This window comes from Tyto alba, unplaced genomic scaffold (genome assembly GCF_018691265.1).
Source record: "Tyto alba isolate M040663 unplaced genomic scaffold, T.alba_DEE_v4.0 Super-Scaffold_1000006, whole genome shotgun sequence".
In the NCBI taxonomy this organism is placed as follows: Eukaryota; Metazoa; Chordata; class Aves; order Strigiformes; family Tytonidae; genus Tyto; species Tyto alba.
The window spans coordinates 15265019-15279241 of NW_024881272.1; the positions used below are offsets into that span (position 1 = coordinate 15265019).

A 14223-nucleotide genomic window follows, 5' to 3' on the forward strand; every position below is an offset into this window, starting at 1 on the left:
GAAATAAGCATCCTACACTTTTCATACAGTCTCCTGAAGAAGTCAGCTTTTTTAGTACAACTTTGTTAGAGGTCACTCCTACAGTATGGCCAACATTCTCAAAAGAGGTAGTTAATGTGGTCAGCCTTGTGGCATGTGTGGGACTGGACTTCTTAAGGAGTTTTTGGACCAAAATTTGACACTATTTCTGCTGAATCTGTACAGGATATAGGTACTTACAGTAGATTCTATAGGTCCCCAACAGTTCTGGCAATCTGTTGTTGGAGCCTATCTCCTTAAAGGTAACTAATCGGAATATCAGAGGGAGCTACTATGTCCTTCAGAGATTAGACTAGGTTGTCTCATTTTAAGCACTCAGAAATCTAGGTACAAATACATTTAATAGGCACATTTTAAAATTGTCTGCATAAACATTAGAAAATAAAGATATAACATACTCTGGATGATAAAGGAGAAGATTAAGATATAACATACTCATGGATTATAAAGGAGAAAACAGGAGAAAATGAATTTGTTTTATCATTAACGACAATAGTAAATACAAACCTAACAGGTAAGAGCTGTGCCATTTTTCAGTTGCTGTAAATTCCTTATGTTTAATACACAGAGAACATTTGACAGCAGAAATGTGAGATTTACTTTCACAGATGTTTGGAAAAAAACACAAGCTTTCTAAGAAAATTTCCTAAAACCACACGGAAGCCATTAATTCCAAGAATTCGGCAATTCTACTTACCTAAAAAGTTCTTTCATGAAAGAGAGATGGTATTTTAAGTACGGCTTTTGATTTGGCGGTGTATCAACTAGGATAAGAGATCTACTCAACTTCAGTGATGCAGGCTGCCTTAGAATAAGTCTTACGCTGTTGTCAGATCAAAAGATTTTATTTCTCAACTATCTCAAAAAGTGTGTAAGACATCTGTAATACTAACACTTTTGAAAGTCTTATGTGAAGTATTTCAGGATAGAGTTAGAGTAGCAGGATATGGCTTAGTGTGAGCCCACTCCCGTTAGACTGGATGGAAGATTTAAGGTTGATTTCAGTGGAAGTAGGGACACTTTTATCAGTACTGTATTGCAGAATGGGTGAATTTGAGTTATGGTCTTCTCTAGACTCTGACTCGTAGGCCTGTCATGGCAGAGCAGAGGCAGCAATGCTTTTGTGATTTAGGGAGATCCTCAGTGGTGACACCAGGCAATAGGCTGCTTTTGGTTTCTGAGATACTTCTGCAAAGTTTTGCATTTGACCCAAGAGGCCAAATCAAGAATTGCTTTTCACATGACTAAGTCAAGCAAAGAGGGCTTTTCCATCCAAGACAAAAACATATACAGGAAAGCTAAGCTGATGCATATTTAGAGGTGTGTTTTAAAAAGTACAACTTCTTTGCCAGAATCCTAGACTTTTATTTAAAACTAGAGTGATTTTTTATATTCTCCAGTTATGTGAGCTAGCCTGTTACTTCAACCAGTGCCAAAAAGTAAGAGTACTTTGGACTTAGTAGTTGCTGACTTTCCTCAGACTGTTAGAATATTAATATAGAGTTTATGTCATGAAATTAATAATATTATCACTTACCATAACTGAAAGTACAGAATTGCAAGCACATAGACATTGCTCCCAAAGCTTGCAGTTTATTTTATTAACAAGAATAAATTGCAGTAGGAAAAAAAGTAATATTTTTGTGGTTATGGGAGGAAAAGCTTTTCAATTTGTTCATTAATCTTCCTTCTTCTTCATATTCATGCATTCATCATTCATCTTACTCGTTTCTGATTTGATGTTCCTCCAGTATGCTGTGTGTGATGCCACAGATATTTGTGGATATCCAGTCTACATCTCCCTTTTTAACTAGCTGTCATTTAGTTTTAGTTAAGATCTCATATGATAAGCCATTTATTTATATATAAAAAATCCTTCCCTATTCTTGCATTTTGGTTCATTTAAAAACCTCAAAGCATTTATGCTAGAATCCTTTAAGAAGCAGTATTTAGACTGTTGTGGCTTTTTGACATGAATGGTAGTTTGACTTGTGATGACCATATCCCTAGTCTCACCTCTGTACTTATTTTTCCTCCTAAACTTCTCAAAGGTGATATTTAGTTTAGTATCATACAGCACTATAGATCTGCCAACAGTGATAACATAGAGTACTATATAATTATTGAATCATGCAGTTAAAACTTGCAGACTTTATCTATACCCACAGAAAACTGCTTGGCAGTAAGCCACCAAAACCATTTTTTTCATTGCTTGTGTTTTGATTCTTTTACTTTAACTGCTGCTCAGGATGAAACACCTGGGAGTTTAATTGCTCATTATACTTAAATCTCTGAAGTATTATGGACCAAACCATTCTGCCCTGTGCAAGATGTTTATAGATATTAATCTGTTTGGTATCATGGATAATAGAATGAGCTCCATTTTTGCTACTGATTTAATACTTAAGGATGTAAAGCTCACCTTGGTCGTGCTCTACTGAAGTTTCATCATTTCCCAGGCATATTCTTCAGAGTATTCTTATGCTCACAATTTCATTTGTATTGGTAGCCTTTCTTATAAATTGATATCCTTTTAGGCAATCTATAAATGTAGCGTGTGAGCTGATACTCAGACCTATGATGAAGTGGCACCTATGCAGCTGTGGCTGTCCTTACATTTGGTATTTCAGGCATCCTGTTCTCTTTTCTTTGAGAGGATCCAGCATACTGTTTTCAAAGACTGCAGCTCCAACTGGAAAGCAGTGGCTATGATCAATATTTGCTCACTCTCCTGTTCAATATGTTTGCAGTAACCGATGACATAATACTGTGAGGTCATCTTCCTTCAGCAGTTTGCATTTGGCTCAGTTTTTAGTTCATTTCTTCCTAACGGTGATGTTATTTGCTCTCCAACTGCTGTACCTTGGATGAGAACTGCTTGGCTGAAAGTAGCTGAGAATGATACCGTCCAGAAACAATTCTCAGAAATGGTAGAATATTCTTGCCAAATGAATTGATACAACATCTATTATTTGAATCTCTAAAATTTGTTCCTTATTTTGTTCTGGGTTATCTGTTCACTTTTGCATTGGGTTTATAGTTAAGATGGAATATTTATGTGTGTAAGTAAGGCTACATGATCACAGAAATACCCATTTCCATAGATATGGGCCACCGTTGTTGCCCTTCAGATGATTAACACAGTATGGTCTATATAGACAAAGTAATACTAGCTGAACTTTTCAGTATTTTCCACATGGAGAGCATCGGTTATTTTAGCTTGTACAATATAGAGAAGATCTAGTTGTGTTTGATAAAAATCTTGTGCTCTTTGAATCCTCTGTCATTTCTACGTGCTTTATACCACAAGGTCAAGAGAAATGAACTTCATGATGTTCAGATTTTCTGAACCTGCACTGAGATGCTGGTGGCACAAGATTGTTAAAACATGGACTTTCTTCTTTCGGTGCTTGAAGCAATATTCCAAATAGTGTTTCCTTTGGTCATTTTTCCTGGAGGATGGGAGGTTTGATTTTGCTTGCACAGATACTTTCAGTTTAATACTGATGAATCAGGAATTCTTTATTAATTAGTATTGTTGATTTGGATTTCTTTTGTGTATTTTAAATGACTGACCTGCGTGTATGTGCTTGGAGCTGAAGGTCAATGTATGCTCATCTAAATAATGGAATACTTCATTGCAGAGCTTCTCTGTCTTTCTTGTGTAATCCCTTTGAGTTTCTGAGTAGGATTCTGCCATAGAAAGGACAACAGATTGTAATATAAACAAAGAAAAAATAACAGATTATCATGGGATAAGATTTACTACTCATACTTAAGATATGAATAATTTTTTATAAGGGAGAGAAAAGATTGCAAAAGTTCCAATATAGCTTTGTTTGTTTCTCCTGCTCAGAAATGTATTGTTAAAAAATTAAAACTTTGTATTAAAAAGTCTATAATCTTATTTTAAAATAATGACAGTTTAAATATTAATTGGACAAGCTAAAATATCTTGTTAGGTCATTTACAAATACCTAATGATTTCCTTTCCAGTAATGCTTTTGTAGCCTCAAATTCAATGTAATTATAAAAACAAAGGATCAATGCACAAAAGAGAAAACAATAGGTAACTTTTATTGTATGTACTGTAACTATCTTTAAGATATAGGCTTGAAAATTAATTCATATATTAAAAACTGAGAGAGCAATGCGACCAAATAATAGTGCACATATTTTCTTTAAAGCTACTGCACGAAGAACCTGATAATCCTGCCTTCAAGGTTGTTAGCAATAGTAACTGTTGTGCTTGCAACTTGTGTTTCTTTTACACCCATATGGCAAAATTATGCCTCCCAGAGGCAAGTTTTGGTATTGGAGAAAGGCGCTGCGGGAAACAAGGGTAACCTAAACGCCTCCTGTATTGACGAAGCCTCAAGAGAATATAGAAATACTATGGATGATGCTGATCAGAGAATTCTTGTTTGCTGGTATTTCACACTCACATTGCACAGATACAATTTCTGTACTCCCCAGCATCTTCTGAATCAATTTTACTGCCTTTATGGGAGCAGAAGAAAAGGATCAGCACTTTGGAGTAATGGAACCAGTCACATATTTAATAATAATTAAGAGAATATAGTGAAGTTTTATTTCATTTATTGTCACAAAACTGTTGGCTTCATACTACTTTTAGAAATACTGGTGAGCTCTAATCTGAAAAGAAACATTAAGTGGTTGAGTTGTCTATAAATAATTAATCTTTTCTGTTTCTGTTATATTTTTAAAATGAAATTAAATATGAATTAAATATGATTGGTTTGTTCCAACAACACTGCTTGTTTCATTGGGACAGAATTTATAACTTTTGTTATAATTCTAAAATGCATGTTTAGGTTTCTGTTCTCGTCTGTGTGTGTGTAGTAGCTTTGTAGCCTCGCATACCGATAAAGGAAAAATTAGGTGTTTTCATTTTTTTTTTTTTTTTCAAAGAAGAAAAAAGTAAAAATTCTATACATTTCATTATGGAACATTTATAAAATGATTTCCATGACAACCATATAATAAGATTCATGTTTACTTCGTTTCTGAGTTCTCAGTGTCTTTTTAATGACTCCTGTGTAATTAAAACAGAATGCATAATTTGAGGTTACATAATATAAATCAGTTTTGTTTGCATGATGTTGAATAATGTTAATACATGTACAATATACTGTTTAAGAGTCTTACATGGATTTGTCTGTTTGTTGCAGAACTGTGAGAAACTAGAAAATAATTTTGATGACATCAAGCACACGACTCTTAGTGAGCGAGGAGCACTTCGAGAAGCAATGAGGTAAGTCTGGGTCACCATAGCAACAGTCACAGATGTGGTAAAGAAAGAGTCATTCTTCATTATTGGGGGAACAAATGAGTTCATTGCCACCATTCAGCTCTATTCTCTAAGGTATTAATTTGTCAGTGGAGAGGCTTCCCTTGAGGCTGTACTTTGGTTTTGAAGCTGCATAAATGTTAAGCCTGACTGCACAGTAAAAAACGTAAATGTTTAATTTGTTATTTAAAATGCTTAAGGGGTGCCTTTATATTTATACTAAACTGTGAGTGAATGAAAATATTGTTCATCTAAATTCTGTAAGTGTTAAAGCAATTGTACAATGCTGTTTTAACAAACCTGTGTTTGCTTTTAAATTGGATTTGATTTTTATATATGTAGTTCCTGTGTACTCTGATTTTATCACCAGATTTGCATGATTTTGTTTTTGCTAATGGAATGTTAAATTCTATCTGGTCCTTCATATATGGTAGAGATGTATATTTTGCTTAATATCCTCGTATTGTTGTACTTAATGCTTATTAGAGCAGGTTAAAATTAATCAGTACGTGAATCTTCTGTCACTCTTACTTGCACTGTAGAGAATCTGGGTACAGGACTCCAAAGAAACTTGCCAGCTATAGTACCTAGAGAAGGGAAAGATTACTGTGCTCATAGGTGGTGGTATCAAAGGCAGATTTTCTGAAGTAACTCACTGATAATCAGGAAGATGTTAATTATAGTATTATCTGTGGATCAGAAAATTGTAGTAACCTGTACTTTTAAAGGTTTTGAAAGTTGCGTAGTAAAATTTAATGATGCAAATGTAGTGCTTCATTTCACTAGCCTGATACCAGAGTAACTTCTTAGACTTGCACTAGCAGAGTGAAAAAAAAAAAAAGAAAATCTTCTTGAAAAACTAATTACACCCATTTGCTTTGATTGTGTTCATAATCCCTTTAAATTTATGGATACGTGTGAAAGCCTTTATTTGCATGACTGACTTTATATTCATGATGCTTGTCTCATGTACACTGCTATGAATATGTGCTTGTAAAGATATTCTGACTTGAAATGCAGCCTGCCTCTTTTGAAGCCTTTCTTATTACCTCCAAATTATATTTTTTCCTTTCTGAACGTTTGAACTACGAGTGTTGCAAATAACTGTAAAAATAATGACATTCACTTTTCTAATTGTGATTTCTTGATTATTGCTTGTTTTGTTTCATACATTTAGCGTTTTCTCCCTATGTGGTTGGTCATCTGTGTACATAAATCTTTCCTGTAGTGCCAGTAAATGGGAAGTGATTTAAAATAAAGATTTTGGGAACTTTTGGCATATGAAGCTACTTTTAGTATTTTCAACAAATTGGATTTCAAGTTGCTGCTCTCCTGTAACAACATTCCATGGGTAGGTTTGCGGCGTTTTGCGATACATGACTCAGCAGAGTTAATCTTTTAAAAACTTGGGAGCTGACAGCTCTTTGGTGATAAACATTAGCTAGCAAAGGGAGTTTTGGCATTTCAAAGGTCATGCTTCTGTTACAAGGACGGTGTAGAAGATTCTCATGATTCTATGCTGTGCATACAATAAAAAGCACTTTACTATCTCATAAATTTTTGTATCCTAGCTATTTCTGCTAGTGTACAAGCCATTCTGAGAAATAGTTATTGATTGTGAAGTGTGACAGATATTGTGCAGTGCTGGAATTCTCTTAATTGCAGTCAATATTATATAGTTGATTTTTTTTCTTAGTTGTTTTTATGGAGGTAAAGAAAATACCCAATTTACTAAATTAAGACTGTAATATGTTTTTATAACACACTTGAGTAACACATAAAAGGTGCAAAATGTTAATTTAGAGAGGTATATGTATGTAGGTGTACATATTTTTCTAAATGTGTGTAAAAGACACTTGTTATTTCAGGCTGTTACGGTTCTTTTAAATGCTATGTAGTCACCTGGTCACCCCATATACTTTGTAGCTACATCTTTCTATTTGGATCTCAAGATTATCTGTATCATATATAGTTAAAATGGTACATTTTGACAGATTAAATTTCGATTTGCTTTCCCATAACTACAGTGGACATTGGACCAGGCATGGGAGGACACAGATTTGCTGGCCTCAGTATTGTGAGATACTTGCCTTCTTTTGGTAAGGGAAGCATGTGGAGAGGGCTGCACATTGCACAAAGGCACTAAAAGCATGTGGGCATGAAAACAACAACAAAAAAATCCTAGCTGGATAGCTAAGCGGATATATGCGGATCTCAGATGAGCCTTAAGTTGAGTGGGCAGCCTGCCCAAATCCTCTCTGATTTCCCAGAGTGGTGCTACTGGTCTGCCAGATGAGAGATACAATGAACATTTTCCCCCAGTGTTCCTGTTTGGAATGAGACCTACCATTTTAACTTTCTCTTTGAGAAAAATGGTCAATTTAGTATGGGTTTCAGTGCAGTTCTAGTCTATGAGTATCACTGTGCTCTGCATAAACAAACACTAGTATCCAAGAAGGGTCTTGTTCTTTTTACAGCTCTTCAGAAGCTGAATGGTATTCAAATTAAAGATTACATGAAAATCATCTTTCTTGTTTATGTGTATAGATGTATGCAAAATAAACTTTCTGAGGGTTTTGAAATTATCATAGCGCATATGAACTTTCTCTAGTTCTACTTCATATATTATTTTAGACCTTGAATAAGATAATGAGCTGATAGTAGTTTGCCATTACTCAGTGTATAAAGAGTGGTATTGTAAGAATTTGTTTTACTTATGATTGCACATAAAATCATAAAGCATTCATTTCAGCTGATGTTTTGCTTATTTTGTTAATGTTCTCCAAATGGTTTATTTATTATTATATTTTAATGCAACTGAAAAGCTTAAGTAAACAATAAAAATGCATTAGTTTTTTTAATTGGTGTTTATAAATGGGCAGACTATTGCTTTACATACCTTGAATGCATATATGATAATTTAATTGGGTATTTTATGTAGTTACTTGGCAGAAAAATGTCAAAGATGTGTAACCTGCCATTATAGGTGTATATACGTAAGAGCATTAAGCTTTTGTTAAACACGGATCAATTTGTTCAAAGTATGTAATCACTGTAAAAAATCTGTATCCTGATCCTCAGTAAAACCTCATCTGGAAATTTAAAGGAGCTCAGACTGGTTTGGCTGCTATGAGGAGAGAAGTATCTGAGGAGGAGGAAGTGGTATAGCTAGCTGGATGCTGACCCTGGTAGTCTTTTCATAGGTGATAGAACCAGAATGTGGACTGCTTCGGTAAACATTCCTGTGGGAAAGTAGGGTAAGGTAGCCTTGAGGAGTCTTAAAACCAAAAAAACCCACAATGAAAACACATCCCCCCCAGCCATCCCCCAAACTATAAAGTAACTTTTAGTTGAAGTGTGGAAGAAATCCAAACCCAATTATTCATATCAATTAAGAAAATAAGGTCTATGGAGTTACTGGGTTTAACAAGGTGAAGGACAAATTTTCAGAAAGCAACAGACATCAGCTGGCAGAAAGTAAAATTTTTTTTTCCACTGAATCAGTTCACTCACTTTGTGTAGAGGCATCTGTAGTTGTTATCAAGAGAGAGAATCACAGACTTGCTGAAGTTGGAAGGGACCATTGGAGATTATCTAGACCAGTGGTCTCCAGACTTTTTTGATTGTCCACCAGCAAAATGTTTTTAAGCCCCTCAATATGTGTATGTTTATTTCTTTATAACTTATATACATGTACCACTGTACTAATATATTATACTTATTATAAATCACGCACAAGAATAGAAATTTAGAAAGGTTCAAGATGAAATAAACACTACTTAATTTTTTTAAAAATTGTACTTACTAATGATACAAAACATATTTTCTTCCTACGTCCAAGTGGATTGTCTTCCACATGCTCCACTTTGGAGATCACTGCTATAGACCAGCATTCCTGCTCAGAGCAGGATCAGCCAGGTTTTGTCTGTATCCAAGGATGGAGATTCCACAGACTCTCTGGGCAAACATTGTTACAATAACCATCAACAAAACCCAAACAAAAAACCCAATGTCCTTCCCCCCTGCTTTTTTTTTTTTTTTTAAAACTGGAATTCCATGTGTTTCAGCTTGTGCCTGTTGTTTCTTACCTTTTCACTGGATACCACTAAGAAGAGTCTGGCTCTGTTGTCTTTATTCCTTCCCATCAGGTATCTAGACTTACTGATAAGATCCTCCCTGAGCCTTCTCTGCTTGATGCTAAATATCCCCACATCTCTCCTCTCTCAGCCTCTCCTTTTGTGACTTTTGTCCCTTAATCACCTCAGTGGCCCTTTGCTGGACTTGCTCCAGTACGTCGGGGTGTCTGTTGTCCTGGGGAGCCCAGCACAGGACACAGCACTCCAGGTATGTCTCATCAGTGCTGGGCAGCGGCGAAGGATCTTCTCCCTTGACCTGCTGGTGACGCTTTACCTAACCCAGCCCAGGATACTGCTTGCTCTTGCTGCAAGGACTGGCTCATGTTCAGCTTGTCCTCCAGGACTCCCAGGGCCTTTTCTGCAAAGCTGTTTTCCAGATGGTTGTCCCCAGGCCATACTGGTGCCTGGTGTTGTTCCTCCCCAGGGTCAGGACTTCACTTGTCTCTTTTTTTCCTTTTCTTCTCCTAACTTCATGAGGTTTTTGTAGGTCCATTCCTCCAGCCTGTTGAGGCCCCTCTGAATGGCAGCCCAACCCTTTAGAGTACCAATCACTCCCGTAGGTGATGGATTGCTTTTGAACACTATACTAGTATTATGCTTTAGGCCTGTGTCTAGTGTAGATTTCATTAACCTGGTGTCAGACAAGTGAAACCATAGTGTTTAACTTCTGCTGTTGCAATTGTTTACTTATCAGTTGAGTTGTAAACCACCATGATGGCTTATGGCAGTGAGCAATCTGTTAGTAAGACTGGTGAGATGTTAAATATGTGAATGGGTCCTACTTGTAGGTGAATATGTATACGGTCTATCCTGTGAACATTGACTGACTTAGTATGCATGAAAGCTTTGCAAGTGAAAATTAAAGCTGAGTATTTTTGTACAGACTTGTTAATAAAGGAAGATTTAAACATATTTCTTCGTACTTCAGAGTGGGAAAGGGGAGAGAAAATTTGCTTGTCTGTTTGGATTGGTATAAAAAGACACCAAAGTTCATTTGGAATTTTCTTTTGCATTCGCATATTTGCATATGGGTTTGGATAATGTGAACATGAGAGTGAGGCTTCAACTGTGATTTCCAGTGTGGTAGAAACAGTTTCTGTTAATGATGATATTCACTGTTGTCTTGACAACTGTGTAAGCTGGGTTTAGTAATAATCAAGCTTCTTTTAATATGGTCTAGACTCTCAGATGTATTTGAGAAATAGTTTCTATGGCTGGGCAAAACCCAAGAAAATTGCACTGTAAGAAGTTCCATGATTTCACAAGTGTTCATTAGTTTGCAGAGTAAAAGTTAGGGATTTAAAGACGTGAGCAAAACAAGTCTGCAGCACAAACTACAAAATATCTAGAAACCAACTTGTTAGGGCTCTGGCCCAAGATGTGGCAAATACAGGTTCATGTTCTGGTTCTGCTTCAGGCAACTTTGTTTTCCCAGTTTAAAAAGCCACCTCATGGAGCTGTCTAGTTAGAGAAATGAGAATATAGGGAGAATGAGAAATATGTTCTGTTAAAAGTGTGCCTGCTTTCCTGTATTGTTAAGCTGTTCTGAGAGATGGGACCGATATCAGGTAAGTTGAAAGGGAAGGTGAAGAGGAGGAGTAAAGGTAATTGCTTCTGGATTCCTGATCCAGTTCTCAGAGATCATCTATTCAAAGAAATCCTTCATCTTCTGGGGAGATGGAAGCCTTCAGAGTGAATTCCAGTGATCCAAAGTAGCCACTAGCCTTGTGATTAGTGTGCTTATTTGGGACTGAGGGAGTAAGTTCAAGTTTCTCTTCCACCTTCTATCTTTACATTTCTCTCCAGTGCAATAATTTGAATGCTGCTTGGGGCATGTTTTTAAGGGAGATACAAGTGATTGCTTCATATGTATTTAGAAAAATGTTGTGCTGCTTCCAAAGTGCAATGACACTTTGTCTTCTTGGGTGACCAGCACATGTTCTGATGTCTCACCAACAAACACCAAACACCCCCCCATACCAGAGGACATACTGCTTAGGTTAACCACTTTGATATTGGCTTATTCATTTAGACTTTTATTTAGACTACATTTGGCTTAGAGATATTCCTTAAGAAAAAAAAAAAAATTAACAGCAGAGATGTTCTCAGACTGAAAACAAAAAACCCCACAAAACTGGAATTTAGGGAATAGGCCATGCTCCCCTTAGAATTTCTTTTCTAGATATGTATCTTGACAATTTTATAAATTTACTGTATTATTAATAGCATATGAAAATAAGCAGATGCTGCAGAATGCTAGTGTTGCTAGTTACATTTGGTGTTGCATAGGAATACGTGCAAAGTATTAGAAGCACTTGAAAACTTTTCGTTGTACTTCCATAGTAAAGACCTATGTGGCTAATAGAAGTTAATTTAATTTTGGTTTTAGTGACATTTTGAAATCAGAACTTCACTATCATCCTTAGTGTACATTACAGTTCAAACAGATTGTCAGCATCACTTGCACTGACTAAATATTAGCCATGTATCTTCACAGTGCAGGACAGGCCTTTGTAAGGATAGCTACAACTGAACAAGCTGCTTCAGTGCTAAAAACTATTTAGTGGCACTAACAAGATTCTGTGTTCATGCAATTTTACTGTGCTCTTTGTTGGCTAATTAACTCTTGAGTCACCCACTAGCCACCCTCTGGGGACCTAGCAGTGCCTGGGATGCATTGCTTAGATCTTGCCACAATGGAATAATTTCTGTCTACAGGCAGACACTGTGCTGAACTGTTACACCAAGAATGTATAGGAAACTGTGACATTAATGTAATTATTTTTGTGTTAGTTATTAGAACTTGCATTGTATTTCTGTATCATTTACATGGAGAATTAAAGCACTTAATATATTTTACAATTAAAAAATGAAAGTTCTAATATATGACAAGTCCATTGTTTCAAGTCACAGGTATAACTCATATTGTAGATTTTATGGAACTAGTGATAATGTTTATCTTCTGCACTTTAGAATGTAATTGCATTGTTTTATATGTTCTTAACATATAAATCAAACTATAAAGTGTCTTGTTTTGAGCTTGATCGTGAGATGCACTGTTCTGCTGAATATCAACTTCCTAACACCTTGGCCAGAAATTTTGATACTGAATTACATTTCCAAGTTTATTTCAGCTGATAGTTGCACAGACATTGTTCAAAATATTGTATATAACTTCTAATTTTTAATGTATGAATTGTAATTTATTTTTGATCTAGTGACATAGACAGAGGATAGGCTTGTTTCTTTAGATATTATGGGGGAGGGGATCAAGATAAGTTAGACCATTTTCATGTCAATGTTCCTTTAGTCACCTAGCTCGCATAAGCTAACAAATGCAACTTTAACTGACCTAAAGTTGTGCATTGATGACATTCATGACTGGCAGATGTAAAAGGCTGTTGAATTTTTTTGTAATTCCAGTTGGCAATGTAGATTCACAATTACTTTACATCAGAGGTCTGAATTATGCCTTGTAGTGTATATAAACAATGCATGCATCTAGAACAAAAGCATTGTTAGCAAAATAGCAAGCAATCTAGTAAACCAGGAAAATAACAAATAATATTAATGGTTTTGGAAACTGCATTACAGTTACTACTTGTTGATGTACTGAAGTGTGCTTTAGGCAAGATCTTACATGAACGTTTTTGGTAAAACGTTGGATATTTTTCATACTCCTTCTTGTCTGTATTACAGTGACTGAATGATGCTTCAGGTCTGGTCTGTGTATAGTAAACACATCGTTGCTGTATTCATGTGTACCATTCCCAAAAAATATTTCAGAGAGGAGAGAACACAAAACCCACTTTTCTCTCACTTCAAGGACGGGGAGCTTGCTTTTGCTTTTGAACCATTTAGTTTTATGATTTAAAGAAAAGATTTGGATAACAGTCAAAATTTTGCTTTTTAGCAAACTGCAGGAGATGTTGTCTGATGTTGGTGGTGAAAGAGATTTTGAAAACCACTGTGGCAGATGGCTTACCACAAAGACTGCAAAGATGGCATGCAGTGGGTACAGTGTTGTACCTTTCAGTGACTAATAGCTGCTTGTCTGCAAACTGTTAGACTAGAAAATTGCACTACAGAATCTTGTTCACTCAATATTCCCTATTTGTTACTTTTTAAAATACGAGGTTATAAAATATTCCTAAAATTTGTTCTTTGCTACCATTAACAATCAGGGAAAAAATGCTCTGGATTGCTAGAGATTATATATACAGTATGGACTGGCAGGTTTATGAGTACCTTAGTTTAATCAGCCTAGATACTTTGAAAAAGGTTTTGATTTGTTAAATAAAAATTAGAAAAAAAAAAAAAGGTTCAGAGATGAGTGAAGGTAATTTGCTGACTTTTTCTGATAGTCTTGCCATGAGCAATGGCTTTCTGTACATTATTGATATTTGATTTTATTTTCCAGGAGTTTGGATGGTTTGGTTAGAAGGTAGCTTATACCATGTAAGACCATAACAAAAGTCTGGGAAGTACACAGAAGCTGGGTGTGTTACAGCTTTGGCAAAGGAGTCAGATGTTTTAGTTCAACCTGTCGAAGCTCATGCTGTTTATTTGTAAGTCATGAATTTAATCTCCAATGTAGCCAGCCTACTGAGAGTACCACATTCAATGTGTATTCAAGAAACCCCATTTCCTACGGTAACTTCTGTTTTGTGTGCAGTTAGAAACCAGTCTGTCTTTACAGATGCTATTTTAAATATATCTGCACTTGTTTCTTTTCAG

At 35.7% G+C, this 14223-nt stretch overlaps 1 protein-coding gene across 5 annotated transcripts in view; it reads left to right on the forward strand.

Annotated features, from left to right (window-relative positions):
• DPYD (dihydropyrimidine dehydrogenase) overlaps positions 1 to 14223 on the forward strand; it is a 360191-nt gene that overhangs the window by 42714 nt on the left and 303254 nt on the right. For 4 of the 5 annotated variants that reach the window (XM_042805542.1, XM_042805516.1, XM_042805526.1 and 1 more), the window contains exon 3: positions 5232 to 5314. In XM_042805542.1, coding sequence (XP_042661476.1) covers positions 5232 to 5314 — 83 coding nt within the window. Of the gene's footprint in view, positions 1 to 5231; positions 5315 to 5494; positions 5517 to 14223 lie in introns of those variants that run through there. The other variant, XM_033000426.2, reaches the window with a different exon arrangement.